At 37.8% G+C, this 19,697-nt stretch overlaps 1 protein-coding gene across 1 annotated transcript in view; it reads right to left on the bottom strand.

The window, feature by feature from the left end:
* Window positions 1-19,697, bottom strand: part of TMTC2 (transmembrane O-mannosyltransferase targeting cadherins 2) — a 260,172-nt gene that overhangs the window by 55,307 nt on the left and 185,168 nt on the right. The window contains exons 6-8 of the mRNA XM_075747904.1: window positions 18,021-18,205; window positions 16,252-16,330; window positions 5,407-5,528 (exon numbers count right to left, since the gene is read on the bottom strand). Of these exons, the coding sequence (XP_075604019.1) occupies window positions 5,407-5,528; window positions 16,252-16,330; window positions 18,021-18,205 (386 nt within the window). The remainder of the gene's footprint in view (window positions 1-5,406; window positions 5,529-16,251; window positions 16,331-18,020; window positions 18,206-19,697) is intronic.

The raw sequence follows: 19,697 nt of genomic DNA, 5'->3' as shown, positions 1-19,697 counted from the left end.
AGTAATGAAAACATCCCTGTATTAGCAGCACTATTTTCAGCACAAATCCAAAACACAGCCCCAAACTAGCTGCTATGGAGAAAATTAACTCTATCCCAGCCAAAACCAGCACAAGAGGTTATGAAATACCTGTGATTTATGATATTAGATAAGAAGACTGTAAATTCACTGGCTATTCCTTTGGAGCTCTTAAGTTGGGTCTTTTTTTTGTCTGCATATACAGCAGCATGCCCAAGTCCACCCGGCATTTCTTGTATCCCAAAAGAGCTAACAAGCCTCGAGACAAATATTTGCATTAAAATAAAAACAGAGAGAATTTTTTTAGTACTAGTTAGCAATTTTTTACTCGAAAGGTTTTATTGCATGCAAATTAGAACCGTATCACTTATGTATTTCAAGAATCAATGACAAATTAACAGCTAGTTTTGTTTTGGTTTTTGTTTGTTACGCTTGGTTTATGTCAATGTAAATTACAGTTATTACAAGCTGAACAGCTTATTCTGAGTTTTACGAATGCATCTTTAAAGTTATTCAAGAAGTAAACTTTACTGAGAATAATTTTATGCAGAAATGCCATGTTTAGTATTTAGAATTATTATTGATGGATAAAAGTTTGTCACCAGCAGGTTTTCAGGATAGGCAAGGGAAGCTTGTTTTATTTCACTTTTTACTTTATGGAGTTGCGTTGGTTTTGCATCTTTCCATTTTCCCAGATACACAGATACAAAAATTTGTGTAGGCTTTGGAGAAGAAAATATTATTTCTTCAGGTTTGTCTAATCACCTGTCAGCAACTGGGCTTGTAACACTCTATACTCTCAATTTTCACATACTTCTAAACTCAGAAAAAATAAAATCCTTTCTCAGGAATTCTCCTGTCCTTGAATACATTTTTAACTGTTCATTAAAATGTTTCTAGAAGTAAAGAAACTCCTTATTAACATCGTCAAAAATTTTTAGTGATTTTCATCTCAGAAGAGAATGTTGCACAGAAATAACAAAACATTGTGTTGTCTTTTGAAGACTTTTTCTGGACTATGTGGAAACTTATGAATGAAATAATAGTTCACAAATTGTATGTCTTATATTTAGCATATACAAACCCAAAAGAATTAGCACAAGTAAAATTAAATAGCATAGATGATTATGGTTTTGCTTACTATTGTTCCTTTTGTCTCTCACAAAATGCAAGTTTAAAATTTAAATTGCCCTTTGGAACAGTAGTGACGTTAGCTATGTCAAGTGGGAAACTGCTAAAATCAACCTGAGATGATGACATGAATTAGTATCTGTCATTTACAGCATGATTATAATAATTTTAAGTTTATCACAGGATAAGAACTGTGATTTACTTTCTTTACAGTTTAACATGCCACTCATGACCTTGCAAAAGGTAGCCCATTCTGGTAGAAGATAATCCTCCTCTGAAATCTATTTTTAGTAAGAGAGGATAATAGCTGTTAATATTAAATACCTGTTTATACCTCGACTTTGATTCAAAACACTGCATTTTAGTAAACTGGAACTAGCTTCAGCATGAAAACAAAGAAAGGTAGATGATAGAATCATAGAATGATTCATGTTGGAAGAGACCTTGAGATATCATCCTGTCCAATCCTCTGCTCAAAACAGAGTTATTTTATTTAGGCCGGATTGCTCATGCAGGTTATTGTTCAAGTTGGAAATAATAATAATTAAAAAAACCAAACAAAACCCTAAACATAATATTCATTGCTCAGCTAATAACCTCATCTAGTATATGGTGCCTTTATTTTAAGTGTGCTGTAGACCTCAAAATGAAAAATAAAAAGAAACAGAAAAAGAAAAAGGAGACAGGCACAGGTCATTGTGGATTTAGAAAATGTGCAGAGTTCCTACTCTGTGTTTGACAGAACCAAGGCCAGACAACATGAACAAAACATACAGCTTACATTCAAGAACGCTCATTTATTACTATGTCCCTGTTTATGAAATTTTGAAAAGCTTTCACTGAAAGTTGGGAAAGGATAGCCTGTTGCAATGAGCAAGCCATTCTGTAAATCTCTAGTCTACACACTGGGCATAGGTGTCGCCCTCACAGTTCCTTATGGGAAGGCAAAGAAAACAGAAGGTGCGACAAGGTGGTCCAGGTATCCAGACTGGCACTAAGGGAATAAATGAATCATGTTGTGCTTCTTTTAGTAAGCATTAATACTGTCAACGGACTTGAGGAGGCAGAAAAGCTGGGGTTAAAATTAAGCCACTTCACTGGACTTTAAGTCAGGAAGTAAAACATAGCTGAATTTGTGAACTTTATAGGTTTGACTTTACTGCTATGGGTTTTTATGCTAGAATTGCCTTTGGCTGGAACTTAGGAACTTGTCTGAAACCTTCCTCCTCTCCTCTCTCAACCCCCAATTTCACTGACAAAAATTTTCTATCTACATTAGCACCCACTTCTACCTTTCACTTCACCAATCATCTCACATTTGTCTCCTGGAAAAGAGACACAGAGAAATGCTATCGATAGTTTTGTCTCAGCATGTATATTCAGAAACAGGATTGCAAAAAGGTTGAAGGTTTGCTTCCAACAGATAAGGAGAAAGAAGCCTCTAAAATGACTTTCCTCTAACATCTGAAAACTAACTGAAGTACACTTTTCTTGCTCCTAAATATATAGGCTGTCAGAAAATGACCATCAGCCTAGATAGCAAAGTTTAACAGAAAAATAAACCACAGTGGTAGCTCAAGTTAGGTATGGGCTGAAACAACTATGCCAAAGGGAGTAGCTCTAATGCTACTGAATCCCAAGGAAGTCTATGCAGACTTCCAGGAAGCATGTCAGTTACAACAATCATATATTTGAGATGGGAACTAATACTAGTACAATTAAGTATACTAGAAACTACACAAAATTTGATGTGAATCACTGAGCAGATGGTAGGCTGCAAAACTGATTAAGGATAAGTGACCAACACGGAGACAAAAATCCATATTGTACTGCCAAATCTCTTCATCATCCATTTTCCTGTTGAATATATTTTCAGACTTTGTAGCTGAAAGAATTAAATGAAATAAATTATAAATTTCAATAGATCAAATATAAATTAACTTTTTTTTTTCATGAATGAAATAACCATCTGAAAATTTTTCTGCCATCTCTAATTACTTTGTCATCAACATGGTGCCATTTTATGCGTTTATGAAGTCCTATGTCACTACAAGCCTACAGGACAGCAGTACCATCTTTTCAGTTTATGAACATGAACCCTATCTGTACATATTGCCGTGAATATGAGAAGAAGCAACAGTAATGAAAAAAAAATGTCAAGAGATGATAACAAACAAACGTGATGAGAATAGACTACAATTATGGCAAGTGTAGGTAAGCAAATGTGCGTTGGGAAAGGATAGGCATTTTATTGCCTATCACGGTGCAGTATTCAGTGTTCAAAGTTGTATACAGCTCCTGTCCTTTTTGCTAATGAGACACTTTCTTCCACAAACATAGTTCGTATCCTCAAGGAACAATCCACCTCACATGTATCTTGCATTTATATCCCTGGAGAAAAATAAACGGTTCAATTGTACCATAAGGATTCGCATACATTTTTAATCACTTCTTTCCCAAAGTTGGGGAATGCCACTAATGTTTAATCCTATACCTGAACTTTCATAATGAGGGGAGAAAATTAAACATTTCTTTTTAGTGGCTCACAATGTTTGTACGTGGTTATGGGATCTGGGGATTTTGTTATTTTGAAGAAAACTGTGAGACCTGCAAGACTTTCCCTAGCAGACCTCATATTTCATATACTCAGCAGTTCAGAAAATGTACAAAATTAACCAGAGGAGTACTGCGGTAGGAGTGGGTGTGTGTGTGGAATAGAAAACAAGAAAAAAAAGAAAAGGAAAAAAAAAAAAGATATTTGGATTTTAATTGAGAAAACTCTTTCTTTCCCCTCGGCAATTCTAATAAATTAGAACTTTTGTGTCAAAGATCTGCAAAGAAGAAACCAATAATGTTGACTTTCTCCCATTATTCTTAGGTGCAAGATATAGATATCTGCCAGAAAAACAAGGTAAATTAGGAGATTTTGCTGTATCACCTACCTGAAGTTCTAGCCCAGAGGAAAGTAATCAGTGAGTGCACGTATTTGTCAATATCCAAAAAATGTTAATTGTAACTGAAAATTGTGGCAAAAAAATGCTTTACAGGATCTGGAACTGGCAGGCAGTGGGGATATAACACTACCATCCTGACTTCCATTACAAGCTAAACATTGCTATCCAGGTAGTTTTTAATCAAATTCTGTATTTGACATTACATGATAACACTGAACAATTTTTAATTCTTTCTAATTATCTTGTCTCTTATTATCCAGACAGCGAACTTCTCATTTCTCCCCCTTTGCCAAATTCAAGTACTTTTAGCACGATGGATCTGCTGAAATTAATTATGAGCTATTTTTCTTCACTGGACCTCTACCCTGTGTCCAAGGACACTTTTTTGCTTGAAGACAGGAAGGGGCATAAGCAAGGTCAGAGTAAAGGCTTATAGCTAGGTGAAAAGCTGAGGAAGATATTCAGACTGAGGCACAAGGATTGAAGAGCCATACAAAGCCATATCAGTAGAGCATAGAAAGGAAATATGAAACCACTGGGGTGAACAATGAAAGCAAACATGGAAGAGACAAACAGGAAAGAGGATATGGTCAGAAAAATGGGAATGAGAAATGGAAAACAAGTGAATGGCAGTTTTAAAACAGAATTATTTCAGTGAATAAAATAGAAATCCATCTTCATCTCCAAAATGTGTGAAAACCAAGGAGAGACTAGAACTCCACTGTAACTATCGTGGGGGTAGTTTAGCTGGAGCTACAGGCTCATCTACACTCACAAAGCAAAGTAAATTCTGAAGAAATTAAAAAGTCAAACTCTTCTGATTTCTTTAGAACCACGTCTTAGTAGTTGAGTAGCTCTTTTCACATGCTGAAAGAGATACGCCTAAAGAAGTGTAAATTCAAAGCATGAGATGTAATTCATAAAGTACAGGTGACACCCTTAGCTCTGCCACAGGCTGCTAAAATCACCCTGGGTCAAAAACTGAATATTTTTTGTATTAATATCATTACTTGTGATCTAAACTACTTAAAGGCTTTTTCAATCAGAGAACTCCTCACTATCTGTTACAAGGTTCCTACCTATTATATCTGTTTTCTTCCAGCACAGAGGTGGCAATATTTCAGGAATAGATGCAATATTTCACAAAAAAACAATGCTGTCAAAATCCTTAATTAGAAGACACAAACGAAATACCAGGACAAACAGCGCAATAAGCAATTTTCAGGCAAAAATCTTCCCATCCCTTTACCTTACCCACTTGAAGGGTCTGGGACCAGCTCCCACGAGCTGCTGATTAACTCACCGTCAGAGCCAGCAGTTTTCCGTAGGTGAGATGGGCTGGGATGTGGTCGCTCTTGGATCTCAATGACTCCACGTACCAGCGCTCCGCTTCTGGCAACCGGCTCATTCTCATATAGGCTTCTCCTACAGGGTGAAACAAATCTTAGTGAGAATGTCCAAAATTTCTCAAGGTGTCCATAATTTATGATCTCATTTATAATTTGCTGTTTATTAAATGGGCAGAGATCTTGAAAAGGGTGAAGTGCTTTGAACACGTTCAATGAAAAAAGCAAAATAGCCTTACACACACTTGAGTGAGGAGCTTGAGCCTTATTAGGCCTGACAGAGCATGGTTGAGATGAAAGTCTTATTGGCATAGAATTTCAAGAGAGAACTCCAGCTGTTAAGTTTGAGTCAAAAGTCTCAAAATGACAGAAATTTTATCACATCTATTATAGAGAAGTTACTTCTTTTCCATCAGTCTACATTGCACATCATGGAGTGGTAGGTAGAATACAGAATGTCCTTCCCTTTAACCACAATACTTCAAGAACCTAGATGTAAATGTGCCCCTGCCCAAGCCAATGACAGACTGAAAATGGCTACAGGAGAGTCAGGATTTCACCATCTCACCACCTGATTCATTCCAAATAAATGGCTAAGTATCTTCCCAAACTTATGAAGTCACAGTTTATCCAGTGCCACCACTGGAGGATGAAGAGAGGACTACGGCTGACCCAAGTAGAGGATGGCTAAGGTTGTCTCCAGGTGAGCCAGTGTCCCCAGTTCTGAGTTACATGGGAATGAACAGCTGTGAAAGCATCAGAGAGAGAGAGAAGGACCGGTGTTCTCTATTCTAGCTTGAGGCCAACTATTACACTGCCAAAACTCAAAGAAAAAGGTACCACCTACACACTTAAAGAAGTAAAACACAGGGAACTCTTACCACGGGAGCTACTTCATCTTGAGTATTTACAGGTGCTATGAAGGATTTTCTTGATAAAAGAAAATTGGAATTTTTTTTTTTTTTTTTTTTTTTTTTTTGCTATCTTGTCACCAGCAGATGGGGATCCCAGGCAAAATGCAGCACATAAGTTTGAGTTTCAGGAGTTAGGGTGTAGTGCATGTAAAATGACCAAGCCACATCCTACAGATAAAATGAGCGTGATGTAGAGTCAGAAGTCATGCTGAGCCAAGGCTAAGGGAAGCCAACATGATTTTTATGAGCAAACAGAGGTTTTCCAAAAAGGGGTGCAAGCCTGTAAATCTAGCAGTCCAGGATTTCTAATTCAAGGATCTACAGAGCATTCTGTACTCATGCACTGGTCTTGGATATCTGATTACATACACAGAATTAGATGATGTTTCAGTCCCAGAAGTACTCAAGGCATTCTACTGCTGGTTAGGGCCAAAGTAAAAGAACAATTCTCAAAAAACCCAAGCCAAATTAAAAAAAAAAAAAAGAAAAAATCCAAACAGGAAAGAAACTCCAAAAGAACACAAACACCCTCCAAACCCCATGATTAAATTCAGGGATAGCAATGTCACGTGTTTTTTTCACCATGTCAGCACTCACAAATAAGTGACGTAACATTATACCTTGTTATGCATAAAACAAAGTCATGAAGTCAAGTGCTGAAAGGATGGAAGAAGCCAGAAGTCAAGCTATATGCTCCCCTCAACTCCCCTCCCTAGCTATATGCTTTATGGTAGAATGTTTAATTATTTGATTGCATACTATTTTTCCCACAGGCCCCTGCTTCATTTAGCATACAGGAAATGAGGAATCCATATTGCCATTTTCTTTAAGTGGAAAATTCCAGCCCAACCTGCTACAGCTTGGCAAAGTTTCAAGCAATTAACAAGAAGATCCTTTAAAATGTAAGCAGCCATAAGAGATGGAGTTACTATCTGCTGGTAGTATACGCTGAATGCACTGCCAAATTTCAAAAAGACCTAAGGTTCTCGTCTATTTTCCATGATGGATTCTGATATAAGAAGAGATTAACATCTTCGGAGTACTGGCAAATTCAATTTTTAATAGGTTTTAAGAGCTCAACTACTTTACAAGCTAACCTCCTAAAACTTTGAGGGTATTTCTGAGTGGTGTATCTAGAAACGAAGCTATAATATGTCAATCTAAATGTCAAACTGCAGAGAAATTACTTTTATCCCCCTGAAGACTTTACACGGAATTCTCTATAGCTGAACTTTTTTTTTTCCCTGAGGAGTCAGAATTGCTGTATTACAAGCAATTAGAACACGTCATTACTACAGAAGGAAGTACTGTTAGGGGGTCTGTTATTAATTTAATCTTCTAAATTATTTACAATGACATTTCTACCTAAAAAGAAACCAAAGTAAGTTGAAAATTGACAAAGGCTCTGCCATCGCCATACTCAAAGACCCAAATAAAATCAAGCAACTGTTAACTGAAGCGTTAATTCAATCAGCTGATTTTGTGTGTTAGACTACTGCAATTTTAATAAAAGCTATTCCAGCTTAAGATAGTTTTCCAACAAAATGACAGAGGAAACAAGTATCTGTCATTCAGGATTCATTTGTGTGTCTGAGATTAAAATAAGAAAAACAACATTTGTCATTTACGATTGTGGATTTTTATAAACCTGCAACAAGAATGATTTAGTCATTAGGAAAATAAGAGTGTCCATTGGCAGAAAATATGCAAACCAGTGGCACATGTGAGTAGGTTTCTATACTTCCTTTAACAATTACTTAATTTGTAAAATGTTTCAAAACTCATGTTAAAATATCTGGAAGATCACACACACACACAATATTTATTAATGAAACTTGTCCAAGCTGTAAAGTTCAAGAGAGTTACATTCTACTTTTCTAGTAAAGGTAACAGCAACAGCAAAAGAAATTCATGGCAGTGGAAACTTTAAGACATAAATTGACAGTTATTTCAGTTTCCGAATCCATATCAACATGCAGCCATCTGTGGCTTTGCCTGCACAATGAGTGGTGGCAAGAAATTCAACAGCTAACTGCAGTAAAAGGAGATAAATCAGTCATTCAAAAATTTTTCAATTTTTACAGTGCAGCTAATATTGTCTGTTATTTATGCATCCATTTCTTAGCCTACTCCAAAAGGAGGAACATCGATTATTTAATTGTAACTCTCATTTACTAATGTAGTACAAGAAAACACATTAATATGCAACAGCAACACTATTTAAAAGAGCGTATACATTGTTTGTAGTGTATACAAAGTTATTAACATTTATGACAAACGAATGAGAAATGGGCTACCTTTTAACTAGACTTACACCAGTCTATCTACAATCCTAGTACTCAAGTGGATTTTCTTTGCCATAGAGATAGATCAGTTGCAAGACTACCATTCTCCAAAGCATTTCCCCAGAATCCTTGGGACTGAAAAATAATCTTTCAAAGTAAACAACAACAAAAAACCCCAAACTAAACCAACAACAACACCCCACTAAAATGATCCCAGGACAAATTAATTAAGTATAATTAAAGAACAATAACAATCATATTAAACATTAAATATTTATATTAAATAGTAATACTAATAAAGGATCAGCTTGCTAGCAGCTATTTCCCCTGAAGGGCTAACTTTATACTCAGTAATGAAGTGGAATATGAGCTTAATACAAATCCTCAAAAAAAAAAAAGTAGTAAAGATTTTCTAATATACATCACACATTGTTAAAAAGCAAAATTAGGTACCATTTACATGAATATATGTTATATGGTTCTAGATTAACCTCTCATCTGCTGATTGCAGATTTGTTCTGTTTCAGATGCACATTGTCATACCAAGGACAGGCTGACTCCTTGCAAGATGTTAGACTTGTTGATGAGCAAGTACAATGGAACTACAGATGTAATAGCACTGTGCCTCTATAGGTGTCATGCACCCATACTTTCAAATAAGTCCCCTCTGAGGACCCCAAATGATACTGCTGAAAAGACAACTGAAAAATTATCTGTGTAAAGGAGACAGTGCAGGGTAAATCTGCCTTGCATCGTCCTTGTATATGTTAATTATCTGCCACCCAAATTGCTGGATGGTAAAAATCTAATATAGAAAATAAAGAATTTGGCACTGACAAGAGCAGAAGTCAAAACAGAAATTAAGATGGAGATGCACTTTGATAAGGAAAATCTCAAATATATACATTCAGTCAGGATTTAAATTTCATTTTTCCATCATTTCTTTGAACTGTGAACATAAAGAGGTTGCCTTAGAAAATGATGGAAAGCTCTGCATCCCTGTATACCACAATACCACAAGGAGTTTGTGTCTTTCATAATGCAACCGTGCAGCCTCTTTGTGCAAATTAAGGCTGCAGATGCTCTTACCATAAATGTACCTCCCTAGATATATAACTTCCTTCTTCCCTTAGGTACCAGTGCATACAATAACATAATAAATCTAGAAGCATAGTTTGATGTTATACTATACTGATGTTTAAGATACACTGCAAAAGATTAACAGTCTTAGTGATAAATATGCAGTGCATGCACATCTTCTCTGAAACAGCTGAAGCATGTGAACTTAATGAGCATCAAGTTCTGCACAGACTAAGCATATCCTGGGTTTTTTTTTTCCTTTTCCAGAACAATCATCTCCTTGAAAATTTCAAGGAATGTGTTGTATTTTAAGTGGACTTTTGATAGATGGGAGTCAATCCACATTTACTTTGGTTGAGCAGATTCTTACAGGCCTCAATTAGCCAAAGCAAAGCCTTTGATCTGATTTAATTAGACCACTAAGCTACTTTGCAAGGAAAATACCTAAAGTGGAAAACAGATATAAATGAAGGGCAAAATAAAATCAGTTGCAGCGTGGAACAGCATGGACTTTGCACAGCTGTCTTCTGTTGTACAAAGACTTCCAGTGAAAGAAGTATATTGACACAATTAGAAGCATTGAGCTCACCTGAGATAGATAATTTCATTTTCATTTTCCAACAGATGTGCAACTAGCAGTAAATCATAAGGGTACAAACTAAGAATTCATAACTGAACAAGTGATTGCACTCTTTTCTTGCCTTTTACTTTATTTACACACATTTAAAAGATTTATTTTTTTTTGTCAGTAAAACATAGACATTATGCCAGTATAGGTTTCTTTAAAACACTCTTAATAGGAGAACTTTCCATTAGAATCATGCCTAACTGGGATCCCTGTAGTCCAATTTCAGTATTGGACCATATTTTTGGTCTACAAATGTTATGATTATACTTATATTCATACAAAACTCCATATGCTTAAAATATAAATGCATTTCAGGCTTAGACTCTTAGCTTTTTCAGAATATTGCCTAAGAAAACTCAAGCATTTCACATGAAATTATAGATCAATAGTCCAAAGAGATAAAACTAAGAAAACCTGAGAACCTGGGGAAAACAAACATTCTAGTCTCTAACATTGCATCCACTATCCCCACCAGCAATCCACTGCTATAACCTTCGTACCCAGCTTGAATCCCTCAAACAAAACAAAGTGAAAAAACAGGAGACATTGTAGTCAGCCCGGAGATTTATACTCAGCTTTGGGACGGCAGATATAAACTACCATAGTCTGCAAAATCTCAGAGGGGGAAGAGTTAAAGTAGCAGGATGGGGGTGGGAAGGGGGAGAGAAGGAACCACAGTCATTTACTGCTATCACTGGTGGAGTGAACTCCATTCTTATTTCCCTAGAACATATAATACAACATACAACTGAAAGAAAAGAAAAAAAAATCTAAAAATTCTTTTTTTTTTTTTTCAACGAAGCTAGTTTAAAAAAAAAAAAAAAAAGTCATGTACATGTAGTAAGAAAATACCAGTAAAGCTTAAAGATGCATAGGAAGCAGACTGATGACTGGAGCTCAGACAAGTGCAGGTACCATGCTCTGCATAAGTTATGATGTGGGGTATGTATTTCACAGCTTAATCATCTTTGGCTCTTAAAAAGTAAGTCGTGCACAGCATGAACTGTAAAACTATACCAGCAAAAGTGTTTCTTGGTGTTCTAAACAATATTTAAAAGTAATTCAATAAAAAAACATTTAATGGGAGCAAGGGGCAAATGGGATAGGAGCCTTAACAATATTAACAGGTTTGTACAAACAGCCACGTCCACCCAAAAGCATAATCAAATAAAGCGATAGTTATGTTATAATCATCAATACAGAAAGTCTCTCTGCATGCTAGGCCTTTGTATTTATGATACAAACCTCTGCACCAGATGTAAAATCTGGCTCCCCTTTCCTGTTCTGTACCTGGCTGCCACTTGCTTATGATTTGTTTTCTGCCCATGTGCAATGTAGCAGATTAGCAAGGAGAAATCTAAACTCTAATCTGTGCATCATTAACTGTATTCACTCCTGCAATGTTAGCTTCTTTTGTAACTTGCATTTCTCATAAAAAAAAAAGTTTGTAAGACCTTGCATTAAATGCATTTGAAAATAGACATTCAGATGTTAGTTGGCAAGGGCAGATGAAGTGCAATCAAGACATTTGTCTTTATGACAGTATCTTGCCAATCTAAACCCGGACAATGCCACCCCAGCATCTTTCTTGTTACTGCTCAGTATTAAATAAAGCCTCCATGGTCCACCTCACACCACTTAACTGGCACGAGTATGAATTACTGTAGCAGGTGGGCCAGTGTGGTTTTAAAAGCAATGTAATACAATCAACTGTACAATATCAGATTTCAAGGAACGCAAAAGACATCTAGAGCAGAGGCTGATCCTTAAGCAATCCTAATATTGGCATTAAAGTGTTCAAGATCCCACAGGGACCATTTTATCTTTTGACCCCAGGTTTTAATTGAAACCTTAAACAAAATATATTACCTATTTAATGCAGCTGAGCTGGACTCTGGCCTTTGTAGTGCATGTTGCCATGCCAAGCAAATTAATCTGTGTAACCTTAGCATGTACTTTTTAATTTACATCAAAGAAATATGGCATAGAGAAAATAAATACCAAGCCAACCCTGTACAGCTTGTTGAATAATTATTTTTATTCTAGTTTTAGAGTTTTAATTTTTAGCTGGTTTTGGTGCTTTTAACAAAAAAAAAAAAAAAAAAAAAGAAAAAGAAGGTTTTACTTCTTGGTACAAAGCCAGAGAAACATATGGTTTCCTTAGCTGAGTTGTTGCACACCTGGCAAAATAAATCACAGCAACAGGAGACCAAAATCTACCCTGCAACTTTTCATATGCACAAACTTAGAACATCTGATGCTGGTCTTCTGGTCCTGCCTTTCGTACCGTGAATAAAATGCAAAGTCAAAAGGCTGGCTTGCTTCTTGAGGCCAAATACTTCTTTTTCCTTTAAGAGGCAAGTTACTTAGAGTTTTAAAGGATGAGAGTCAGCCGGGCAGGATGGCACACCGAAGAAATGAGTCACTGAGCCTGTCAGAGCAAAAGGCCAGTAGAAGCAAGGGTAGGAAAAGAAGTGTAACACAAACAGGGAAAGCAGGTGGTGTAAAGGCTTAACACTGCTGGAGTGTTAATGCTACCGCACCCCGAGCGCTGGAGTTCAAACCCTAATGCAGTTTAAACAGTTCGTCTCCTGTTTATTCTCCTTCGCGTATGTCATGTACATCATACCGGGAAAAAAGGCTGCAGAAAATCTTCAATTAAATGATTGAATAATTATTAAAAATTAGAGAAAGCACTGTTTTCTTACACCACATGCCAATATCTAACACCGAACCAAGCAGAGCAATTGCCAGAGACTCAGAATACATCAATCACAATGACAACTGCAGCAGATAATCCTCAAAACGTGTTCTTGGATTTCATGATAAGCCGTGAAGACTTTTTCCACACGTGGGGATACAGGGAAGGACCCTTCCTCCCTGAGAAGATGGGGAGCGCTCCCCAATTTCTCCCCCTTCCTCCCCAGCAATGAGCACACAGTGAGTGGGCACAGCTCAGAGTCAGGTTCATGCGGTTCCAAGCACACGAGACAGGACTGGCCTATTTCAGTTCCTCCAGTCTCCTTTTTAAAAGCAAGAAGTAGGCAGACAAGTTTATGTAATGCTGTTTATCAAAGAAAGTGTTATAGTGAATGTGTTTATAATTTTATCTTGAACATCAAAACAGAAATAAACAATCTGGTCAGCCTTCTGGTGCCCAATGACGTAGTATGAGCTGCAGAGCGGATGCACTCCTGATAATGAATGTGGATGCTTTGTTCTCCCGTCGCACCCAATGCAAAGAGATGACTGAATAGGTGTTTAGGATTTACCTCACCCAACTTGAGCTAGCAAGTCTAAGCTAGTCATCTCAGCTCCTTTTACAGGAAAAGTATGCTTGCAGGGGATTATTTGTATAATCTAAAAGAGATGCCTAAATCAGACGGGCTTAATTACTCCCCAGAGGTGTCTTCTTTCCACACTATAAAGAGAGCACAACTACTGAGCTCTGCCTTGTCATCTAACCTTTACACTATTACAGGTAGGAGAGACTAACCTAATTCAACATGTCTAACTGCAATCATGTACGCTCATGGGCAGATGCTTCCAGGCCAGCTTTAAACAAACCAGCCTGAGTCCTACTGTTAATAATGCTGCACCGCGTTCAATTGCGTCGCTACCCTACTCTGTGTGTAGCCTCTTGGATTGCCTTTGCAGCATAGTCACAAGCCACACCTCAGCAAGTAGTGTGAAGCAAATTCTGGTTTCCCTGCAACAGCTGCCATCACAACGGCAACCAAAATACAAATATATGCTACGTTCAGGGTAAGTTGTACTTTACAGAGCTCCATAACAGCCTGTTGCTCTTTGCAATTCACTGAAAGGGGCTAAGGTAAGCTCAGCTGACCCTAACTTGTTATGTCGTTAGGGCATCCGTGAAGTGCCGGTGGCTGCCTAAAGGAAACAGAAGCCAGAGTATGGGCTACACAGTGGAGGGAGGAAGTGTAGCAGCAGCCAAGCCCGGGCAAAGGACTGAGCCGGTCTTTGTGCTCACTATTGCTTTGTGAGTTAATAAATGCAAATCCCAGGAACAGAGTGAACTGGGACGTCATGGACTGTGCTTATAAAGGAAGCTGAGAAAGGCCTCCTGAAACTGAAAAAGTAACCAATAAGCAAAAAAGTGAAAAACTAAAGAATCTTAAAGGTCATAATGGTTCTAAAGGGAGCGTCTATTCACGGGAAAAGAAAGGGTGATACAGGCCTGTTTTGTAATGGAACAATCATCGTTCTAGGAACACCATTGGTTTACTTTTTCCAATTTCTGTACTTCTGAGCGCTTTTATCAGAATTATGAAATATAAATTTGCAATAAAGAGGGCAGTAAACTTTGGAGGGTTTGCTGGAGCACTGCAGTACTTCACCAGTCACTATAGGACACCGATAGTAAGCAGAGGCTTAATTCACGGAGTGCTGAGTGTTGATAACCCCACCAAATTTATCGGTAAATGCTGATAGATAAAACTGGTAAAACAACAATTCAGCCAAGAGAGTCTACGAACAAAAGTACATGTAATAACCAACTTGTGCGTTTTAGGGGGTTTTGCCATTTGCATTGATCTGATAAAGCTCAGCATTCAGGCAGAAGTAATTCTCCATTGAACTGTACGAACTGTTAAGGAAGTGTTTATACTATTATTGACTTTAGATACTTTGCCACTGTGACAAGAAAAGTACTTAATTTAGCATTTACAGAGATTTGCAAACACGTACTAGCAGTTACAATTACAATTTTAAATATTTTTTTTCTATGCCCAAGTACTTGTAAGGAGCTAATAAAAGATGCTGTTCCTAAATAAATAGTGAGTGGTGCCTCCTTTCAACAACTGTGTCAAACCAATTGGTATGAACCAATACATTCCCTTGTATTTTAGGCACTGGGAGGGGAAAAAAAGCCAAAACCCCCCACATGATTCCTGTTGATCCTGTTTCTACATATATATTTAATTGCTCTACTTTTTGAACTAATTTAAAGGCATCTTACATCCTTTTCTGTCCCAGACAGGAGCTCAGAGTCTACTGGGCCAGACACTGAGATTGCTTAGCAGAAACACCTGCCCTTTCAGAGAGAATTCCACTTAAAAGCATCTCTGTAACAATGAAAAATCTGCCCTCTTGTTTACAGATCTGAATACTATAAATAATAATCCATATTATCTTCTTTCTTTTATCTGTTTAATGCATCCTGCATAAAGATGTGATGAACACTGTAAGAAGTTGAAGTTAAAGTTTAAAACAACCAACCACCTCAGCTAAATTAATGTTTCTGGCAGTACTCAAGGGAATCTGCTAAAATTTTGAAGGACAGGAAGGCTGGTCCTGGAAGAAGAATTGTCTCATTGCAGATGTCTAATTAACAGTACATCAGCTGGGAAATAAGTTTTTGGCACAACCTGCAAAAAAAATCCAACTATCTCTGTGGGCCTGTTTGGACATCATGTTGGTTTAAAAGGAAATTTAACATCCAACACCCACACTAGATTTTATTTTATCATCAATCTCACTCCATTTTCTATGAAGTAAATACAATTTCTTCTTAGTTTCAAAGATGACTAAATGGGAGAATAAAAAACAACTGTATGACTTGTACACGAGGTCTCCAAGAAACTGGATGAGAGAAAAACACTAATCCATGCATTCTAAATGTAAAAGTGCTGCATGGAAACTCTTAAAGATATCCAGTATCTAACAGCTTCATCATTTACTGTGCCTTATCCAGCACTGCAGTTGGTGGCATTTAAGCTCTGAACCTAGTTTGGCTCGCATCTACTGAAGGCAATTATTTTTGTTTTTATTAACTAATTCATTTGAGCACCAGTTGCCTGGCTAAGCTCTTTTGTTTCACCCTGCCTGACTCCTCAAGTATCTTTCTGAAGCACTAACAATGCACTTACTTACCCATCATGTTGTATAAGCTCTGGGGTGCAAACTGTCTTGGCATTTTCTGTATTGCTTCTTTGTAAACCGTAAGGGCATCCTGAAAAGAGACACACAAGTGGTATAAATCATTAGTAAGGCACCAATTTCGAAAGCAGTCTTTCACATATAAAGTAAAACCAAACTATCTTCCTTCCCCAAATAAAAGGTGCAGAGGGAAAGAAAACACATCAGCGTCATAAATACCACAGAAAGTTCACATTTCTCATCTACAAAAGCTTTACCAAATTCAGTGAAGCTTATTGACGAGAGATCAAATTAGTTCCAATATTGCATCTCTTTTCCCAGGTGGAAATAAAAGGAACATTTTTTTAAATCCCTCAATGACTCATGAGTTTATAAACATATATAAAATTCTATAGGCTGTCAGAGAATATGGAATAATATCAAACTGCAGACAAAGGACTTTTTGATGACTAGGCTACAGTAAGTGACCTAAAAATAAAGAAATCATTGTCTACTGCCAAGTAATAACAAAACATAATCCTCACAACTGAAGTCTGCTCCATAGAAAGAATGAGATGGACTGTAGCATCAAGAATGCCAAAATTGGATTCCCTTTGCAAATGTGCTGTGCCTTGAATTACTTGATCATGTATTTATGATTCATTCAGCACTTAGGACGCTTACTAGTTAGTCTGTTAGCTCTGCATCATTTTCTACATCATCCCATCAAATAGTCACAACTTGTGAAGGCTGAAATATGCTTGAAAAAAATCTAAGTGTATGATCAAATCAAGCTTGGGTCAGACTGCAATGACCACCAGGCAGAAATCTGACCTCCCAGGCACCGCACTCCCACTCTACACTCTTATCGGCCGTGCAGACAACATGCTACTTTTCTCTTATCTTTATGGATGTATCAGCTGTCTGTGTCTGTGTTTTAATCAGTTAGTAACTGCCACCTGCCAGAGCCGGACTCAGTAGACAGATCACAAAGAATCCATAGAGTTTGTGCATGCCTGATCTTAAACAGCTGAGGTAACTGTCACGGTCAGGAAGAGTTATGTGGATCAAAACCATGCATAACTCCTGTTCAGAAGTATGCCTGGCAATGCAAAGAAAGAATTACTTTCTTCCAAATTCTGCTAAAGGTCAAAACTCAAGTGAATGTCCAGTTTTAGTAATTTAATCAGGGAGAATGGAGATGAATCACAACAGTCCCATTTGCACACGTAAATGAAATGGGATGGGTTGAGTGCAGCATATGGTTACATTAAAAATATCCAACCCACTTTAGCACTTAGGTCAAGTTATCTGTAAATAGCACATAATGGGCGTGTTTATAATCACTGAAGCTTTGAATTGTTCCAACTAGGTCTTATTTCTGGAGACTCAAAAGCAAACTTAATTGCATTTTTTCAACTAAAAATGGACTTACTCTATTTTCAATTAAAAAGCCAGTATGCTTCAGGTTGGCTGGTCTGTAATCAGGCTACATCCTTTGCATACCAGCCATGGGCACAAAGCCAAAAAGAATGAATTAACACATATCAGATGTGACCATTGCTAATGTTGACTCTGACACCAGAATATCACGCTGCTAATTAACATTGTCACACCTGTGGCTGTAGAGAATAAATATTCTCTGTAGAGAACACTAATCTTGATTTGGTGAAATGCAATCAGTTTATGCCTGTCATGTATTTTGAAAGTCTGGATCAAAGCAATATGTATTATTTATGTATGAAAGTTCTATCATAATATTGTAGACAAATCTGGAGTCTTACCTCATAGTGTCCTTGTTCATGAAAAAGTTTTCCTAAGTTATAAAGACAGCTAGTAACAGAGCTTTTATGAGCATGAGGATCTTTCAGATTTTCATCAGGGATCTCTGAACACTTCAGGAAAGTCCTCCTGGCTTCCTCTGTCTTCCCTTGGTTCATCAGGATGATACCAGTATTTAAATAGGCAGCTGTGCAGAGGGAAAAAATGTTATCTTTTAATGGGGTTCCATTATGCTTTATCTAATCTTTGTTTTACTTCAAAGTAATATCTGAAACAGATCCCATGGTTATCTAACTTGGCTTTTGTGTAATATAGATAAATCACTGTAATACAGATCAATCACTTGTGTAAAGAGGAACATAGATAAAAGTTCAGAGACAATGAAAGGAGAAAGTGGCCACAAAGACTGAGGAAGCAGGGGAGAGAACACTCATTAGGCAGGGTACTCCATTTCGTTCCTCTTCTTAAGACTGTATCAAGCATACAGCGTCATTGTTTGAAATGTTACAAAAATATATCCATATGTTTATAAATATATACATGTATGTGTATATATATACACACATACATAAATGTATATATTTATAAACATATGGATATGTATGTGTGTGTGTGTATATATATACACATACATACATACATACTCTCACCAAGTTTGCCGACAACCCCAAGCTGTGTGGTGTGGTCGACACGCTGGAGGGAAGGGATGCCATCCAGAGGGACCTGGACAGGCTGGAGAGGTGGGCCTGTGCAAACTGCATGAAATTCAACAAGGCCAAGTGCAAGGTCCTGCACGTGGGTTGGCGCAATCCCAAGCACAACTATAGGCTGGGCAAGGAATGGATTGGAAGCAGCCCCAAGGAGAAGGACTTAGGGATATTGATTATGAGTAGCTCAACATGAGCCGGCAGTGTGCGTTTGCAGCCCAGAAAGCCAACCGTGTCCCGGGCTGCATCGAAAGCAGTGTCACCAGCAGGTCGAGGGAGGTGATCCTGCCCCTCTACTCTGCTCTTGTGAGACCCCACCTGGAGTACTGCATCCAGCTCTAGGGGCCCCAACATAAGAAGGACATGGAGCTGTTGGAGTGAGTCCAGAGGAGGGACACAAAGATAATCAAAAGGCTGGAGCACTTGTCCTATGGAGACAGGCTGAGAGAGCTGGGGTTGTTCAGCCTGGAGAAGAGAAGGCTCTAGGGAAACCTTAGTACTGCCTTCCAGTACCTGAAGGAGGCCGACAAGAAATCTGGAGAGGGACTGTTTACAAGGGCGTGCTGTGATAGGACGAAAGGTAAGGGCTTTAAACTAAAAGAGGGTAGATTTAGACCAGATATAAGGAAAAAATTCTTCACTGTGAGGGTGGTGAGGCACTGGAAGAGGTTGCCTAGAGCTGTGGATGCCTCCTCCCTGGAAGTGTTCAAGGCCGGGTTGGATGGGGCTTTGGGCAACCTGTCTAGTGGAGGGTGTCCCTGCCCATGGCAGGGGGGTCGGAACTAGATGATCTTTGAGGTCCCTTCCAGCCCAAACCATTCTATGATTTTATATATCTCTCTCTCTATATATATAAAAGATTCAATATTTAAGCTACAAAAAAGTCAGCAATTGTAAAAAGCATCCACTTAATTTTGGAACTGATGACTGGCGACATCCTATGGATTACTTCCGATTTCGCCCAGGCAAGAA

Source organism: Balearica regulorum, chromosome 1 (assembly GCF_011004875.1).
Source record: "Balearica regulorum gibbericeps isolate bBalReg1 chromosome 1, bBalReg1.pri, whole genome shotgun sequence".
NCBI lineage: Eukaryota > Metazoa > Chordata > Aves > Gruiformes > Gruidae > Balearica > Balearica regulorum.
The sequence above is the reverse complement of the archived record's forward strand: the minus strand, read 5'-3'. Positions and strand labels throughout refer to the sequence as shown.